The 18,604-nt window shown below is 44.0% G+C and overlaps 2 protein-coding genes and 2 non-coding genes across 5 annotated transcripts in view; 2 read left to right on the top strand and 2 right to left on the bottom strand.

Annotated features, from left to right (window-relative positions):
* Nucleotides 1-1,515: 1,515 nt before the first annotated feature.
* eIF2Bgamma (eukaryotic translation initiation factor 2B subunit gamma) lies at nucleotides 1,516-8,043 on the bottom strand. The gene is made up of 3 exons (XM_084604877.1): nucleotides 7,037-8,043; nucleotides 4,470-4,641; nucleotides 1,516-1,884 (listed from the first exon to the last, which is right to left on the bottom strand). The coding sequence occupies exons 1-3, from the start codon at nucleotides 7,840-7,842 to the stop codon at nucleotides 1,546-1,548; spliced, it is 1,317 nt and encodes a 438-aa protein (XP_084461003.1). The 5' UTR covers nucleotides 7,843-8,043; the 3' UTR covers nucleotides 1,516-1,545.
* Nucleotides 8,044-8,343: 300 nt separating this feature from the next.
* Nucleotides 8,344-8,416, top strand: TRNAF-GAA (transfer RNA phenylalanine (anticodon GAA)). Its single transcript has one exon. It is a non-coding gene; the product is annotated as a tRNA-Phe (tRNA).
* A 232-nt stretch (nucleotides 8,417-8,648) lies between these two features.
* Nucleotides 8,649-8,721, top strand: TRNAF-GAA (transfer RNA phenylalanine (anticodon GAA)). Its single transcript has one exon. It is a non-coding gene; the product is annotated as a tRNA-Phe (tRNA).
* A 3,561-nt stretch (nucleotides 8,722-12,282) lies between these two features.
* Nucleotides 12,283-18,604, bottom strand: part of Ire1 (serine/threonine-protein kinase/endoribonuclease Ire1) — a 62,951-nt gene continuing 56,629 nt past the window's right edge. For both annotated transcript variants that reach the window (XM_084604870.1, XM_084604871.1), the window contains 2 exons: nucleotides 17,452-17,800; nucleotides 12,283-17,139 (listed from right to left, as the gene is read on the bottom strand). In XM_084604870.1, the coding sequence (XP_084460996.1) occupies nucleotides 15,995-17,139; nucleotides 17,452-17,800 (1,494 nt within the window). In that variant the 3' untranslated portion in view covers nucleotides 12,283-15,994. The remainder of the gene's footprint in view (nucleotides 17,140-17,451; nucleotides 17,801-18,604) is intronic.

The following is an 18,604-nucleotide window of genomic DNA, read 5'->3' as shown; positions in this document are numbered from 1 at the left end:
ACCACAGGTCACCTCGCCTTCCGATGTGCTGCCGACATCCGTCTGCATCACAGTAATTTTACCTAATTAACACCTGCACGGTGATTGTCTGCATTTGAGATGAAACTGAAGCGAGAACTATGCTTTTCCCGACTTCATCAACTGCTTTGCCTTAAGAACACTGTCAGGAAGGCCCTTTTCTCATATGCAGCCCCCAGAGCACATTTTTGATTTCAATTATGCAACACAGCAGTAAATTTTGCACCTTTGCTGATTCAATGCACAAATACAGACTGCGCCTGGCAAAGCCCCACATGGTGATCAAGTGGCGAAATGCACATCAGCGTTCCCATAATTGCTTTACGTCCAAAAGAAGACACAAGCTCACTGCCATGCACTTCCTGGGAATGAGTACTACGTTTGCTGAGATGAATGGTTAATTTTAAGTTCCACAGAAGCCAGCTAACCGTCAGCTAGGGAATTCCACCCGCCATCTTCACAGCAATAAGCACATCTTCACAGCAATAAGCACATAATGTACGCTTGCTCTAACAGCTATGTATACATAATTTTAAACAAGACACAATTAAGGAACCCCTGCCCTCTAGAATTGCAAGAGTGTACAGATTCAGACAGTGAATGTGTCAGCAAACATTGACACTTCATCCTATGCACTTCCAAGTTGATTCACCTATTGAATCGCCTTCTAAATTGCGTTTCCATTGAAGGAGTACAGACATCAAATTTTGGTGGCATTTTTCCTCTCGTTAATGATGCAGAAAACATTTGTGTATATTGATCACTACGTGGTTTCCGGCTGCAATAATTTTCAATTGAGCCCCGCCGGGGTGGCGTGGTGTTTACAGAGCTCGACTACTGTTCCCAAGGACGCAGGATCGAATCCCGGCCTCGGCGGCAGCTTTTCGATGGGGGCGAAAAGCAAGGCGCCCGTATGCTGTGCGATGTCAGTGCACGTTAAAGAACCCTAGGTGGTCGAAATTTCCGGAGTCCTCCACTACGGCATCTCTCATAGCCTGAGTCGCTTTGGGACGTTAAACCCCAAAAACCAAACCAAACCAAACCAATTTTCAATTGAATTTTCTCACCACTTTCAGTTTCAGCAGTCGAGAGATGGCTGTGATGCCACAATCAAGTCTAGGTCAACCGCAGCATGAAAAAATGGCAATATAACTGCTGACTCTTTTTTTGTTGCGATTCCTGTTCATGAGGCAGGCTGGCTTTAGTGCTGTGATGAATTCAAACAGTACAGAAACAATTATATATCACTATTTTTTAATCTCTTGCGTGATCTAGACTTGACTTTGACATCAAAGCCATCACTCGGCTGTTGAAACTGAAACAGATGAGAAAAGAAATTCGATTATAAATTCAGCGGTCGGAGGCGACTACCGCATGGTGATCTGTGTATAATAATTGTCCTGCACATTACAAAGAATAAAACGCAAGCCCAAAAATTAAGTGTCAATACTTCTTTAAGATCTTGAGGCTTTGGAAACTAAGTAAATCAGGGAAACATTACAAGGTAGCTTTGCTTTAATATAACTGCTAGATCTCAACAAAGGTTCCAAGAACCTCGTTGGCATGCTTGGCATCTGCAGGGACGTTCTTCTTGTGGGCCACGATACAGTTCTTGAGAACAGCACCGGTGCCAATTTCCTGAGCGCCGCACACGATGCAGCCTTGTATGCTAGCACCATCACCAACCACGGCACCATCCAGGAGCACAGAATCTGAGACCTTGGTCTGGGCACCGATCCGGCAGTTTTGACCGATGACACAATGACGCGCTGACGACTTCTCGCCAAACTCAACCTTGTCAGTCGCAACATTGTCAAAACGGCCCGAGACAATGTGTGGGAAGATTTCCTTGTTCAACTGATGAGCCTGCAACAGAAGGAAGTCTAATCTTAAACATACCTCAGGGCATTTTATAGATTATGACTGCCTTGCAAGATGCTTGCACCACTCCACTCAAATTTTTTTTTTGTTATTCTACGGTTATTACGATTAAATATCCACAAACAGTAAACTGAATATAATAGTTCAGAAAATGGAATCAAATTGGACAGTTCCAAATGTAGTTCACATACAGTAAAACCTCGTTACAAGAGACACTCAAGGGACCCAAAAAAGATGTCTCTTGTAAGCAAGGTCTCTTGTAACCAAAAATCTAAAAGCACTGTGTTGATCAGTTTACTGCACATCAGCACATAAATGCATTTACATGCATTAACAGGAAATTGTTCAGGACAGCTTAAAGAAGTTATTCATACCAGTGTGTATTTTTTGTGAGTGCAGAGTGTATTCCTTCCCAAATTCTGGAGGCAAAGCACTTCACTTTGCAAGCCTTTCTGTTGCTTTACTACCTTTGAAGCACTCTTACATGCTCGTCACCCTCAGATGCTGACACTTTTTCTCTAAAATGTCCTCGTAGTCATCCACTATGGCACATGCGCCATTTACTTGCGCGAGAATTTCACAGTCTAAGTTCTTCGGGAGCACACAAGATCCACATCTGCAGATACGAATTCCTCAAAAGATTCTGGTACCTCGGCAGTCTCTTGGATGCTCGCGCAAGCCTAGTAGTGCGATGCCAGTGGCTGAAACAACGAGGTCGTTTTGACTTTCCAATCATGGGGAAGCACTCCTTCTTAGTTCCTGACATATACAACAAAAAAGGATGCTGATATGGAATAGAATTTAGCTAAGGGAATCTTAAGTGCGTCATGTATGAGTTGGCACGCTTCAGCTGCATTGCATGAGCACACCTGGGTTGTCTCTTCTAAACAGTGAAGAATTTACTCTAGGGACCTGAAAAAGTTGTGCTTAGTAACCGAGTGTCTTTTGTAACAATGTCTCTTGTATGCAATGTTGTTAACATGGCAGACATAGGAAAACCAACCAAACCATTTTCAAATGTCTCTTATAACCGAGTGTCTCTTGTAACGAGATTTAACTTGCAAGTACAGCTGCTTGGGACTCAAGGTATGCTAAAATACTACAATACCACATAAAAAATTACACAGGTTTAACATGGCTAAACCTCGTATAATGTGCAAAAGAATTAGTTTGGCAGTTTATCGGGACAGATGGTAACTGTATTTGACGTTATACCTTCTTCTTGCCATCACCTGCCTGAGGAGCGGTTAAGGAGGACCGTGATGCATGTTGCCCATGTTGCCAGGAGTGATACAGATATAAAGCCAGGTTTAACCACACTCTACTAAAGTGAATGTTTAGCCAAGGGGTAGCATGTTCCCAGGACCCTGGATGGCTGGATTCTGATCTAACCCTCGCATCTTGATAGCAAAAACCTGAGTTGGCAGTTCCTGCGAATTTGGTGATGCACCTACCCGGTGAGCCAGTTGCACTCCGTGTTACACCCTGCACTAAAATACTGCAACCTCTCCAAAACATTCAATAATTGTTGACGAGATGAACTTCTCCTTATTAAAATACATTGCTCCATTATACAAATTCAGACCCAGAAATTTGAGCGGTTCAGTGTATTTTATTGACTGAAACCGTAATTTGCTAGAAGAAAAATGCCATTAACATCACTCCCAGTGTGGTGGCATGATCTATGCCGGTGTTGCCTTACCACACTATACTTATGTTGAAAAGAAAAGCAGCCATGGAGTTCATTATAATTATAATTCGTATGCATCAGAAATTCAAGTCCCATCTTTTCACCGCTAGCAATGAGTTTACACCTTAACCAGTTCAAGCCAAAAGTCAATGTTAAATTACAGTAATAATAAGGCAAAAGCAGTATGAAGCTGAAAGCTTACAGCTGTTACAGGTATTAGAAGAGAAAGCGGTAATATCCAAGAAAAACAAAGTACAGGGAAACTGGAGTCTAGCTGGATGTACTATTGTGACCAATGGTGACAGACCTTCGCAACTTACAAACCATGACACAATGCATGAGGACTGGACAATGCACTCCAGGGGCTGAGCTATGCAACGATCACAAAAACTGTCACAAATCTCTCACAAACCGATCGTCTAGCCCCATTCCTATTGTACAATTCTGCCTGGCAGACCTGTTGGCCTATAGGATCGCTGAACGACTGGTTTGCGACAGTTTTTGTGATGTGATCTCTACGTAATTTGGCCCCTTGAGCCGAAACTGGAGCACTCCGTAGATCTAGGCTCCAGGAGTGCATCTCCAGACAATGCTCCTATACAGTGGGGCATGGTGTGACAGTGCAAACTACACAGTCAGTTAGAGTAGAAGTGAAACAGCACAACGTAAACTAACTTGCTCAGTTTTCTGTGCTACAATGGGGCATGATTCACAAATTGGAGAGTGGGGGTCTCTTACATTAGTTCCCAGCAGCACACGCAGTGCTTATCTGAGCAGGTAAAATGCTCTTGCTTCTTCATTTCATGAGTGCTTCCAACCATTTCATGTGAATTCATTGGCATAAACATAGAAAGGAAAAACTGCTGCTAGAGGTTCTTACCTGTCTGTTTGCCTCCATGTACCCAGCGACAGTGTTTGTCCTAACCAGAAATGTTCCTTCAGCAACGTAAGCATAACACCGTACTGGGTTCTTGTGGGTACCCGCATCACCAAAGTGGAAGTCATCACCGAGGTCAACACCTGGAAAGTCACTCCCCTCTACTGGGGCATACCTTTTGAAGGAAAGAAGTAATGACATGTTACTGAGTGAGATGGGCACTGCAATATATTGGCATTCCATGACATAAATACATTGTGTTTTGAAAACAACAAAGGAAAATAGCACTACATATTAGGATACATGTTGCCATGCATCACCACATGCACAATGGTGACCATGCAACTGAATATCAACCTAAATTTACACAGCCCCTGATGCACACAGCACGACACTAGGACACACACAGCCTTCCTTAACAACCCTGCACTATTGTCGTGAGGGCAAATTGAAACAACTACACACAAAACTGACACTGTAAAGCTATGTAGCAATGTCAACCAGCTTAAATAAGGCAAAAGTTGCGAGTACAATAAATATGAAACTGCCTACTCAGCTTCCAATTAAGAACCAAATCTATTTTTCCTTCTGCATCCGACTTGTATATAGCCCACTATGAAAAATTAGGAATAGATAAGCATTTGATAGGACCTAGAAGGGTTTTAGGCTTAGAAAAGATTTTTTTTGTTTTTGTTCTGGCCAATGCCGTATAGTGATCGTTGCAGAAACAAAAATCATCATCATCATCAGCCTGACTATACCCACTGCAGGGCGAAGGCCTCTCCCATATTTCTCCACCTAACCCGGTTCTGTGCTAGCTGCATCCACTTGACCCCTGCGAACTTCTTAATCTCATCCGCCCACCTAACTTTCTGCCGCCCCCTGCTACGCTTTCCTTCCCTTGGAATCCAGTTTGTTACCCTAAGCGACCATCGGTTATCCTCTCTTCGCACTACATGTCCTGCCCATGTCCATTTCTTCTTCTTAATTTCCAAGAAACATACACTCACCAAAATGTTTTGAAAAAAGTAAACACGACGTTTCAGGGCCCGCACGGGTCCCTTGATCACATAGAGTGCTGCATGGAACAACAGCTGCTTAAATATGATTAAAATTGCGTAATGTCTGATTGTATATCTCTGGAAGATAAACTTAGCAGTGCAGTGCTGCAAGGAAGCGATTTCCGTAAACTACTCTTTGCCTTCAAGGACGCCGTTTGACATGAATGACCTATGCCGCCTCTTGAGATTTTGTCTCGACAACGCATATTTTGCATTCAACGAAACAGGCAGCGCTTTGGCACAGCAATGGGAGCTTCCATCTCTGTTGTCTGCGCCAACCTCGCAATAGAAGCCATTGAAAAAGCTGCCATTTCCACGTTCTGACCGGCACTGAAGCTATTCCTACGCTATGTGGACGACTGTTTTAGCATTTATGAGCCGCAAGATGTGCAACCTTTCCTACGTCATCTAAATTTAATTCAGCCATCAATGCAATTTACTGTGGAAGAAGAAACCGATGGAAAAATCCCTTTTCTTGATGTCCTTGTAGAGAGAAAGAGAGCCATGCTTGGAACCTCAGTATATTGAAAACCGACGCACACCGGGAAATATCCAAGCTTTCAGTCCGCACATCCAACTGGACACAAGCAGTCAGTCGCCAAATCTCTATTTAATCGTGCTTTCACCTTATGTTCAAGCCAGGAAGAATGCCGCTCGGAAATCAACAAGGTGAAGCAAGACTTAAAAAACAATTGATATCCGCAGCAGCTAATGAAAAGTCAAAAGCGCTCAGCTCATACCTCCCAATCTGGCCAACAACAAAAAAACGCTGAATCCAAGCGAGCGAGCATTCCGTATGCTTCTGGGATGAGCAAAGCACTGTCACACATATTTAAAGGATATGACGTTCACATTTCTCATGTGCCTACCAGCAAGTTGAAGCAACAGATGGTCCAGGTAAAAGACTGTCTAGATATCTCAAGATACTCGGGCGTCGTGTACAAGATACCGTGTGGAATCTGTGACGCTGCCTACATTGGCGAAACCGGAAACTTCAGAAGCAGGTTCAGAGATCATCACAATGATGTCACGAGCGGCCGCTCTACATCTAATGCTTTGGTGGAACACAGCGTATCAATGGGACACACCGTCAATTGGGACGAAGCATCAGTCATTACCACAGAGAGAAACTTATCGCGCCTTCTTCTAGAATCTTTTCATATTCATAACACAAAGCATGCTCTTAACAGGACACGTGGAAATCTTTCAGATATATACAATCAGACACTATGCAATTTTAACCGTATTTAAGCAGCCGTCGTTCCATGCAGCGCTCTATGTGATCAAGAGACCCGTACAGGGCCCGAAACGTCGCGTTTCCTTTTTTCAAAACATTTTGGCGAGTGCATGTTTGTTTCTGCAATTTTCGCTCCTCGCCAGATGGCATTCCGTCAAACCCTGGACTAAAGTGATAGTTGGTTGCATGTGCTCCCGTTCATATTTCTTGCACATGCATGTCACACACTAGCCTGATTTCGTGTGGTCCATATGGTGATATGAGAAACGGACCTAAATATGTCCGTTTCAGTCTGCTCCCTCTGCTCCCCATCAACGATGTCTTCAGATGGCTTCGGCACATTCTTGAATTGGTACCGCGTCAGCAGCGGAACGAGCTCGCCTTTGATAGTGGTGATGCCCTCGTCTTTCAGCAGGTACTGAAGAAGCCACTTGTTAAGCAGGTAAACGTGAGCGTCAACCAGATCCGACCTCACATCAATCACGGAGTGTTCTTTCAGCACCTTTCGCCTCAAAGTCACAGTTTCCTCGAAGTCTGCTTCCGCGTTGAAGAGCACCAGTCTCCGAGTGCCGGGTTCAATTCCCACGATGTCGCGCTCCAGTTTCGGTTTGCCCCGAGTGCCGGGCACCGGCGACTCGCGCAGTGACTGAGACATAGGCGCCAACAGAGCGGTCAGTGTCGCGTTTCGGACGCGGTGCAAGTTTGCCACGAGCGTGAAGTCGAAATCAGTGACTAGGTCACAACCGACGATGAAGACATCTTTCTTGATCTTTCCCTTACCAACGACCTGGCGCAGGCTCTGTAGCGTGCCCAAGTCGTCTTCACCGGCGGCGACGAACTCGTAGTCGATTCGGAGTCCGACCCGATCCGCTAGCGAGTCGTCGATCCGGGCGCGCGCAGAGGAGGGCAGCACGACGATGGCTTCGGAGAAACCGGCGTTCTTGAGGGCCCGCAGCGGATAGTAGATCATGGGTAAGTTACCGACGGGCAGCTGGTACTTGAAGCAGTCCGCGGTCAGCAGTTCCGTGAGGCGAGAGCCGCGGCCGGCAGCCATTACGACGGCTTGAAAGTCGATCATGTTTCCCAAAAATAACAGCCACACACACCTGAAGTTTAACTAGCGTAGGCACGCAGTATGCATAATAGTTGCGATGACAGTCTATGCAAAAAATTCCAAGCGTATTTTCAGCTTGCGTTCCGCACGCGCCAGATGGACAGATGTAGGCGCATTCGCTTTGTGCAGCGCACGTAAGCACCGGAAACGCGCGCGAAACCCGATAGTGCCGATCACGGTGGTGCCGATAGAGCTGTCTTCGCCTGCTTGCTCGGTGCAGACTGTTCTGTACCCGACTGACGATGGCGTCATGGCGTCAAAATCACATTTTGAAACATGCGAATACACCGCTTGCTAGAAGAGAATGGAAGGGACGGAAATCTGTTCACAGCAAGCCGTAATCTTGTTGGTCTTTAATATCCTGCGGCAAGTTTTTCTGGCTGTGTTTGTTAAGCTAACCCTAAAGAAATAAATATTTTTGTGTGCTATTTCTTAATAAGCGTATTTAAAAGTAGGCTTGTGAGTGCCGAAATAGCTCAGTTGGGAGAGCGTTAGACTGAAGATCTAAAGGTCCCTGGTTCGATCCCGGGTTTCGGCAGTACTGACTTTTTTCATATTACTGTCTATAAATGTCTTTTGGGTTTTGTGCCATAAACAGTTCAGTTAGGGACAGGCCATCGTAGTACCTGTTCACAGCAAGCCGTAATCTTGTTGGTCTTTAATATCCTGCGGCAAGTTTTTCTGGCTGTGTTTGTTAAGCTAACCCTAAAGAAATAAATATTTTTGTGTGCTATTTCTTAATAAGCGTATTTAAAAGTAGGCTTGTGAGTGCCGAAATAGCTCAGTTGGGAGAGCGTTAGACTGAAGATCTAAAGGTCCCTGGTTCGATCCCGGGTTTCGGCAGTGCTGACTTTTTTCATATTACTGTCTATAAATGTCTTTTGGGTTTTGTGCCATAAACAGTTCAGTTAGGGACAGGCCATCGTAGTACATTGACCTTGGTACATATTTATACAACCTCGCTGTGTAGAAAAAAAATGCCCTTTGGGTTGTGTGCCATAAACAGTTCAGCTGCGGACAGGCCCGATCGTAGTACATGTTTCGACAACCTCAACCTCGCTTTCTATCGCTCCCCTCTATACTTCCCTCGCTATTCTCTCCCTATCCCCTTTTCTTTCCCGCCGGCCGCCGCTCAAGTGCTTCATTTTTTTAGATAGCAGTTGCCGCGGCCGGCAATTCTCTTTTCCTTCTTTTTGATTATTGAAAAAAAAAAAAAAAAAAAAAAATAAACCACTACCACCAAAAAAGGCACCGGCGAAAATGGCGCGTCTCAGATTCAGAGTAAAGAACAAACATTTACTCATATAGTTAAAATTTCACTTGTCTAGTGGAATGGGCTATTAGCTTCGTTCAAAACAAACGTTAAAAGACAGAAGATGTATAGGTAGTTTCGCGACTACTTTTAATCAAGGAAATGGGCATAAACAGTTAAGCAGAATTGAAAACGAGCGGCAAACAATAAAAAAAACTGTCCTTCAAAGTTACACATTGCATCAAAATGTGACCTGCGTCTAGAAAATTGTCTCAAAATCTTGCCTGTATGGCTTCTGCACATAAGGAGTTGGCCTCTCGTTCTTCTCTGTCACAAATTTCCTGGTATAAATAATTGGGAAGAATAATTCTGAGAAATTTTTCAAATCTCAAAGTTGTAAATTCTTTTCGGGCAACTCAGTGCTGAATTCTCAAGTGCTGATTGAATCAGGACCTTAAGTACTTTGAGAACATTTTGTGTAGTAGCTAGGTGTATGGCAGTTTTTTTTTTTTTTTTTTTTTAAAGCGCTTGTCCAATAAGGCAACAAGCTCTGGTTTCAGATAATGCAGTTCTCTAGAATATTGTCCTCGTAGAAGAGTGTACTAGTACCCCCTAAATAAAACGGAGCAGACATACGACCAAAATTTCATTTCATGGCACGCCCTGCAAGCGGATGCGCATGTGAATGCGTGTGGGTAACCCGGATGTTCAGCTTAACCCATTTGGTGTTCGCCTTCAGCAGCTTGGACGAAGGAGACCGCTTTTTCCCCAAACTCGCGCTCCGCTTTATTTTGTGGGAACTAGTACATGGGGCTGCTGCTTTTGCTAGTTTCAAGAAGAATAGGGCAAGCGTCACACTTTAAGTTGATTAACTTAATGGTACATCTAGCGACATAAAGGCAAACCGGAATATATGTGACAGTGAGTAATGGGATGGCAGGAGCAGCCATCACTTCCTTCAGTTCCTCGGTTACTGATTGCGGCACAGCAGAAATGACTTTTTTATTTTTGGCATTGATGCAAATTGATTTTGCTCTCAGATGAAATTTCAGTCTTGCCAATGCAGTCAAGTGCCGCTAGCTGTTACGGCATGTCGTATATTAGCCTTACTTTCCAGAAGAGAGCCTCAATGGGTCGCTATATATGTAGGGCTTGAAATGTGTCTTCAGTGAGGATCGAGTGACCTTCTTTAACGCTTTCACTGCATCGAACGTATCACTTTCATCATTTATTGGCCTCTTTTTACCACTTCCAGCACAAGTGGTGTCATGAATATCAAACTATTTTTTATTGTTTTCATAATAAGGTTAATCATCATGTAAAAAATTTCATTAAACCAATGTTTATTTGGAAAATTATAATGTTTATAATACAACACATTGGCTAATATATGAATTGTAATAATGTTTATAACTCAACCCTACACCATTTACTTTGACTGTTATACTAATACTTTATATTATGCAAGCATTTTGCAATTTACATTACATTTTTATGAAATTATTTTCATCTTCGGTGCTACATAGATGGTTTCGCATCTAGCGCTGAAAGACTGTTTTGCTGCTGCAGAGGAGTTGCTGTCATGTTAGCCTTGAAGAAGCTTCGACGTGATCACTGCTCATTTAGTTTTTGTTTTATTCTTGTACAGGCTTGGGAAACATTCGGATTAAAATGGACAAAAGTAGCTACCATGCCGCAATGTATGTCATGCTTGTCGAACGTTTGCTGAACGAGGTTTTTATATTCGTTCACATCTGTAGTACGCTGACAACATGCCGCTGCAGCATCTACCTTCTGTGTTCTTTCATTTCAATCACCCCACTTTACACACCCTCCTCCCCCAACGTGGCAGGCTTGGTTAGCATCTGAACAGCTGAATGATCAGTTGGCCTTGGTGACCCTGGCCCAGGACATTCTTGACGCTTAGTAAAGCGTTGAATAAAGTTGTTTCCTCCTCCTCCTTTCATTTCGGGGCTGCATTCACCACAAAACCCGCGAGCGACAGCGCGAAACCAGGCAAAAGCCACCCGCCGCTGCTGAAGCAGACGCGGAGCGAACAGTGAGCAGGTCACGCCCCTTGCGGCGGCGGAGAGCGTAACTCAAGGAGAAACGTTCCCATTGTTGCCGCGGCGATTGAGAAGGCCGTAAGAAAGAGCGCGCGCTCTCCCTCGAGACCAGCCATGGCGCTGCCCACCAAAAATTAGTTCGGTTTCTTTTGGATACCCCCTCGTACCTTCCTCTTGCCACTCTACATCCAGTGGCATATGAAATGCAAGTGCTATATTATAGTTACATACTCTCATCAGACGTACTGGAGAGATCTGCTGTTTCATGCACACTTCCAAATAAACTTGCTGGGACTAGCCTCCCCTATTCCCCTACTAGTTCCAACTGACTTAAAAATCACAAATGCAGAGCGATTACTGCTAAAGGCACTACACATCAACACATCATACTTAGGAGTTACACTTTTCGCTTGAAACCGATAAAAAGCGGTAAAAGTATGCCGAATTGATTTTCCAAAATTAGGCTTTAACCAAGAAAGTCGGCTTTCTTGGCCAAAAATTAAGGCACAGTTAGGGGTGCGAGTTACCTCAGTCAAAGTTGAAAAATAACTAATTAAGGAAGCCAGCAACGCGATCTGATGGTGCAGTTGTGCAATCTGAGGCACTGCTCCACCTCTGCACTGAAGCAGCACCACTTCCTCATCACTGTGCATAAGTGTCACGAAAAAGTATTAAATTCTTGCCACTGCAAGGGTCAAGCATTTGCCCCATTGCTGCCACAATCAGCCCACATGATCTCTCGCCCTCTCACTCAACCCAGAGCAACAGCCGGAGCAACATGTCAGCAGAGCTGTTAGAAGGTAACCTCCACTGGAGTTTTTGTCTGCTGCCTATCTCATTCATTTGAATTACTTTGAAACGACAAGAGACAGTCCTTACACAAGCACAACTCCAGACACTATCATCTGCACTTTCTTTACCTGCATATAATCTCTTATCGCTGGCAAAAATGCCTGAACATACTCCTGGTGATTTTTCACCACACAGGAATGCCACATTGAATCACCAAAAAAGTAAACAATTCATTCATAAAAACTAATAGTTTCCAAAAGAATCTACAACTTGAGTTTTGAAATGAACTTGAAACAATTCGTACATTTCATTTATTCACAGCTGCACAAGACTAGTTACTTCCACTACTTAGAGAAGAATAAACACACAACACCCCCATGTAGATATATTAAAACAATTTATACACGGCCATTTCCAAATGTATGTGTACATCGCTAGGAATGACCAGAATACAAAAATAAAGATTGCAACATATCGTATTTACACATTATGCAATAAACGCAGGCAATATACTGGATAATTTCTCAGTGAAGGTGCATGGTAATCAGACATATTGTTGACAAAAGGTATACAAGGTCAACCAATGTGTGCATGGCAAAAAAAATCATGTTACACGGATATATAAAGAATGCCTTTTGCTTCAGTAAACATCTCTTAGCAGATTGTATGCAATTCATGGGACAAGTACTTCTAAACATGTCTAAAAGAGAACAAAGAAGTATGTTTAAAGCACACAAATGAAAATTTAACATGCACATAACACACACACAAAAAACACAGACCAAGAGATTTGTGCAAAGATTTAACTTGCACAGTGAAGACGTGACAATATAATGACAGAAAGGCTCACAAAGGAACTTAGCCACACATTTGACCAGAGGATAAAAACAAGTTCTATAAATCTGGCATAAAAATGACTTATACCCGACATGCACATACAAGTGATAATGGTGATAATATACCAATATAATGATCCTGCTGACAGCCATGTACATCGTGCTGTCCCGTATCCTCACAAGTGGCTTGTATTGTATTCAAATGGACGTAAGAAAAACAACTCTGCACATTGCATGTGCAGGCTGCACGCATTTAATGTACACATAATTATGAAAAAGCTTCAAAGAAAAAAATATGCAAACAAAATTATAATGGTGCTTCCAGGCGTACTGCTACTGGCTTGCCCAGTTCTACAAAGCACAGTAATCTAGTGAGAGAAAAATTGTCAAAACATTTTCTTTTTTAAGGTTTGCTTTGCTTCGCATGCATTCCTTAAAGTTTTCACTCAGAATGCATTGCATAAAGGAGAAAGCACATCCCAAAATGCAAGCTTTTCTGCCTTTCTCTCACTTTCACTGTCTCTGCCTATCGTATAACCCTAAGAAATTTGTCAGACTTCAAAATACTGCAGAACGCTTAAGGACGTCACGAGACGCTTGTCAGACCAGCTGAAAGCACTACCCTATTCTGGGCTGCAAAACAAACACTGGCAAAGTCGAGGTCTTTCGAAAGAAGTCTTCAGGCACTCCTTCAAAAAAACGAAACTTTTCTTCAGCACTGTTCCAAGCATAGTAACATCATTCAGGTTGAGCACAAAGGCAGGTATCGTGCGTCACGTAACGTGCCTTCCAAAACACACTGCAGTTTGAACACACCTGGGTAGTCCCACATACAAATTAATGGCTTAGTAGGACAAAGTGAATAAAGTAGGGTTTTAGAGCCAACTCTATATGCGCGTTCTGTCCAACGTAAAAGGAGGAGAAATAAATATTCATACGACCACAAAAAGGAAGAGGTCACAACGCAGTATTTGAGAAAACATCGTTCGCCTTCCGAATGACCTAACCATCAGTGCATTTGGCTCTTCAGAGAGCAGTTAACAAGTGAAGAATGAGGGTAGATTATCTAGTGTTTACCAGTCAACTGCACAGTGGTGACAAAGCGGCGAGACACTACACTGAGAACAAGAAGGAACTGCCCCAAATTAGAAAGGTGCAAACCATTCTCTACCATCACCTGCATTCAGAGGGACAAAATAACACCATTGCTGACAACTGTGCGAGAGTCTCATTGTAATTGATGCGAGACTTTTTCATAACACTGCCGCAATAGCAATACAGTACCATTTTCCGAACTGGTTCATCTGGCCAGACAAACTGCTTGTTATTTAGAGCATATTCCTAATACCGATTACTGCTGCTTATTGCGTAGCCTTTTCATTCCTCTTACTAGGCCAAATCTGTGGCAAATAAAATGAACCAAAGCGATGACCACAACAGGATGCATAAAAGACCATAACTCTGCCTCAGTGCACATACAAAAGAGAAGCAAACTAATGTTTGCAACAATTTCAGGAGCAGCCTAAACAAACAACTGGAGCAAAATAAACAAAAGAGAGATTCGTGTTTGCTTTTCAGCTATACTGACCATTTCTGTGAGCACAGGAAGGAAGGAAGGAAACAAGAAAGGAGGGAAAGGAAGGAAAGATGGAGGTAACAGTCAGTTATCCTGGTCTTTACAAGTACAAATTTCATCTTTTTAATACCGGTGGTAACATCTGAATGAGTAACCAGAAGAGCTAATTAGTCATCCAATAAATAACTTAATGGGTAACAAGATTGTGACCAGTTCCCGCATACCACAAAATTTTGCCTCCTGATACATCTTCAGACCTTTGGTATAGCATTACCCAAAACCATCTTTGTGGTCTAAGTGCCCGGAAAGATAGATCAGATTAAAAAACTTGTTTTACACACAAAGTCCTGCTGCTAATTTGGGTTTTGCAGTGGACACTGCCTAATTCACTTCAGTTATGCACTTTGCGGAACCAGCTGGTTAAAAAATAACCCCACCGTTACAGCATCATGCCTCAAGTTAACAGTGTGCTGCTCCATTAATTCATCAAGCCCATAATAATAAATAGTAAACGCATCATATAGTTTTTGTATTAACACTAGGTAGGAAAAATGCCGTCTTCGGTGCCACTGAACATAAGTGCTAAATGTTCATTCTAGAAATAGCAGTGGCATGTGTTACTAGCAGCTCAACATGCATAATGAAAAATTTTCATTATAAGTGCACATTAATGAGAAGGTAAAAGCTTGCATGTTTCTTATATTGCTGCTAGCCTTCAATGTTTTGATGGCATTTACATAAATCTTGGCTACAAAAATGAAAGAACACCTGCCTTTTTGTTGGAACTGAATGCTACACTCCCACCCTAACTCCCACAATCTAGGTCAGATGCATAATATTAGTATGTGGTCCCAGAAGATTAAAATAACATTACAGTGAAGGAAAATCTGCAAAAGGCAGACCAAAATGTACACAGGCAAGGACGCACAGATGACAGTGACACACCTTGAGTTGAACACAAACAACAGACACCCAACCTTGAAATTGTAAAACGAATTCTAATACTACATAAAATGAAACCTAATGCAAACTGCAGGCACAGGCTCTTCAAGACATGAAAGTGAGCCCTACACAGGGGAAAGCCATTCTGTAACAAAAAAACAGCAAGCCCTAGCAAGATGTTGCTATTAAACTCCCATTTGCATAGACTCACAGCAAGTATCAAATTAAAGCATTAACCAGAAAACTTCACGTGTTTTCCACACTGTATATAATACTCACGCGATTGATAATGTCATTCTGCAATCTTGATGCAGGCATTTATCAGGAAGTGGCCCAAGCAACACAACAGTGAGAATTCAATAACCACCCAGATGCGTATGCATTTTCAGTGCCATGATTTCATTTGTGAGCAGCCTTCAAACCACTCGACAACAGACTAGTGAGCATATCATTGTCACACATAACTCTCTCTATTCTGGACGCTTCATTAAAAAGAGCTCTTCATATATATAATGCTTTCGTATACAAGACTGGGCTAAAATGCCCTATCTCATCATTTACAGGATTCTTTCAAGGCAGCAACCAGAGGAAGGCACACTCCGGTGAATATCACCATCCAACCAACAGTATCAAACAAAGTGCACAGACTTCTTCAACTCTTTTTCAACATCGTCCTGCCCCACGTATCGAGTGTCACTTCACCGGCTGACAAACTGCGTTGTCGCTGAGGCGAAAGAGTCACCATTTGAAGAACAGGTTGCTTTGAAGGCGGCTGCCTCGACACAACATTTTGCCATCGCTCAATGTCCTTCTGTGTGCTCTCAGATTGATTACACAACATTGCGTTCAAACCATCATTCATCTCAGCTGACGATAAGTCCCCATTGCAAGCCCTCTCGTCGAGACACACTCGTCTATTCTCGTCTTCAATACACACCTTCGGCTTTGTAGAGTCAGCAGCTGCTTTGCTGGTGTTAGTTTCACTGCCAGCCACTTTGTCTCTGGCGACTGTGCTGACAGGTGTCTCTTTCAATGCAGTACAACCAACTCCAACACCTTCTTCCAAGCCCTGGCTTTCTTTGCTGGCTGTTGAACTTCGGCTACACACATTCAAGCTGCGACTTGGTGAACAGGCCTGTTTCCTTTTGGCTTCAATGCTACCATCGCCTCCGTGTCTAGCCAAAGCTCTCCGTAATTCTGCAGCAGCAGAAACACCCGTGCCATCACCACAGCTATCAACAACATTTCTATCACGCTCTTTGTCCCCAAGAGGAGTTGGACTTCGGCTGCGCCAATTAGTGTTCAGATTTGGGGAACTCCATTTCCTGGGACTTCCGCTGTCACGTCTATTCGACATACCTCTCGCAAAATCATGCGTACTGCGTGCGTCCTCCCTCGCCACATGGTCCACAGTACATTGGCTCTCTCCAAGGGGACTTGGGTTTCGCCAGTTACTGCCACGGCTGGGCGAAGTCCGTTTCGGACTATGAGTACCACCACTATGTCTCGATGACGTTCTCAGCTCGTTGGGACTTTGCAGTGTTGCCAGTGAGCCAAGGGCGCTCTCCCCAGGGTCGAGTTTCGTGCCATCTCTCAAGCTGCCGGTGCTTATGACGGCCTTTGTACTTGCCATCAGCTCACCGCTCGGAATGGATTCGAGCGTGCTTGGTCTGTTGTCGGGAACACTGGTCCGCCAGCTCTTGCTCGGAGAGGACCTTCTTGGTGACGGCCTACGCTTGTCTGGAGTGCCTGGTAGGCTAGCTGTGTCGGATGATGAAAGCGTGTCCTCATTGTGTGCTGGATAAAAACAAAGAAGCAATCATATTTTCGCTAGCAACTTTCACGTCGCAAACTGACACACGTCTCCTAGCATTGCAGGATGAAAAAAATCTGCTGACAACTGCCGAGAAACTGAAATTTCACAAAAGGTGCAGATGCTGAAAGGTTTGCAGGCCAAATTTTAGCTCCAAAACATGAAGACTATCTTTTACGCAACAGAGATCCTTGAGAGGACAGCATCATGGCCACTGTGCAAAGAGTCTACCAGTGAAGAGTTTCTGAGACACTTATAAAGAAAAGCGTCCCTGCCGTGCTCTTTTTGAGGCTCACCCTTAGTCTCCTTTTCTTCACAGGCTGTGTTCCTTGCAGCTGCCCGGTCCTCTCCGCCTAGCGCTCCCTTCTCCTGTTCCTCGTTGGGCTTGGCTTTCCGGCGCCTCCATTGCCAGGGAAAGCCAGTGCCCTGCTGTGGCGGCTGTGGCCGGGTCGGGAGCCGCAGTTCGGCCGAGCCATCCTGGGCATAGTAGGGCCGCAGGGTGGCCTCTGACCGGCACTCCTGCAGGGCCAGGTAGGTATGCGGCAGCAGCAACGGGAAGCGTGACGTGAAGTATGTCACAAACTCCTCTGGGATGGTGCCCAGCTCTGCTTGCAAGGCCTCCGGCAGCTCCCGGTAGTGATGCTTCTGCAAAAATGGAAGGGCAAGGTAGCAGGAAAGGGAATTACTAAACGCAACTAGCGTCATTCAGTCTATCAGTATTTGCTTATGTGCCACTAAACACAACGCAACACAACACAGTCTACCAGTATGGTATGGTACAGGACATGGGACATAACGTCTCAAAGCTGCTACGAAAGATGCCACAATGGAGGGTTTCAGATTGTTTTAGACCATCTCGTCACATTTTGGCATCACACATTGAGAGGGTGTTTTATGCGTTTTGCATCCATCGAAACGTGGCTGCTGCACACTGAATTCAATGAAGCAAACTTGGGCTCAACGACTTAACACTGCTGCCACTAGGTCACCACGACAGGTAATACAGTTGCACCTGGATGTAACGAACCTCCATGTAGCAAATTACACAATGTTGTGAAGTTCGTCAATTCCCCAATGCTGCTCCCATTGAAGCACATGTATCTGACAACTCTACATAACAAAGGTGCTGCGATGATTGGCCTTGATAAAACGGAATTGCTTTGCCGACTAGTATCTGTTCGCTTGCTGGGTTACTTGAAATTTGGCAAACTACATGATAGCTTCATGATGACAGAACATAAAGTGACGTCACACGAACAGCTGCAATTGCAGCTGGCCACTGTTGATACAATTGCATTGCGCTGAAACATGGCTAATGAAGCAGCACCTCCACTGCCTTTGCTTGTGGAACGTTGCATCACATGGTACTAAAATTCCTGCTCAAAATCAGCAAAGAAGTTAAGCGACACGCATAAAAAAGACCCGGTCCAGACAGCACAAACAATCGGC

This window comes from Amblyomma maculatum, chromosome 5 (assembly GCF_055883805.1).
Source record: "Amblyomma maculatum isolate TAMU_Amacu chromosome 5, ASM5588380v1, whole genome shotgun sequence".
Lineage (NCBI taxonomy): Eukaryota > Metazoa > Arthropoda > Arachnida > Ixodida > Ixodidae > Amblyomma > Amblyomma maculatum.
The sequence above is the reverse complement of the archived record's forward strand: the minus strand, read 5'-3'. Positions and strand labels throughout refer to the sequence as shown.

Coding starts and splice junctions, on each gene's coding strand:
- eIF2Bgamma (XM_084604877.1), bottom strand. CDS start 7,842: ATGATCGACTTTCAAGCCGTCGTAATGGCTGCCGGCCGCGGCTCTCGC. Junction 4,642..7,036: donor ACTGAAACGGACATATTTAG/GTCCGTTTCTCA, acceptor TTCCTTCAAAAG/GTATGCCCCAGTAGAGGGGA. Junction 1,885..4,469: donor ACATGGAGGCAAACAGACAG/GTAAGAACCTCT, acceptor CTTCTGTTGCAG/GCTCATCAGTTGAACAAGGA.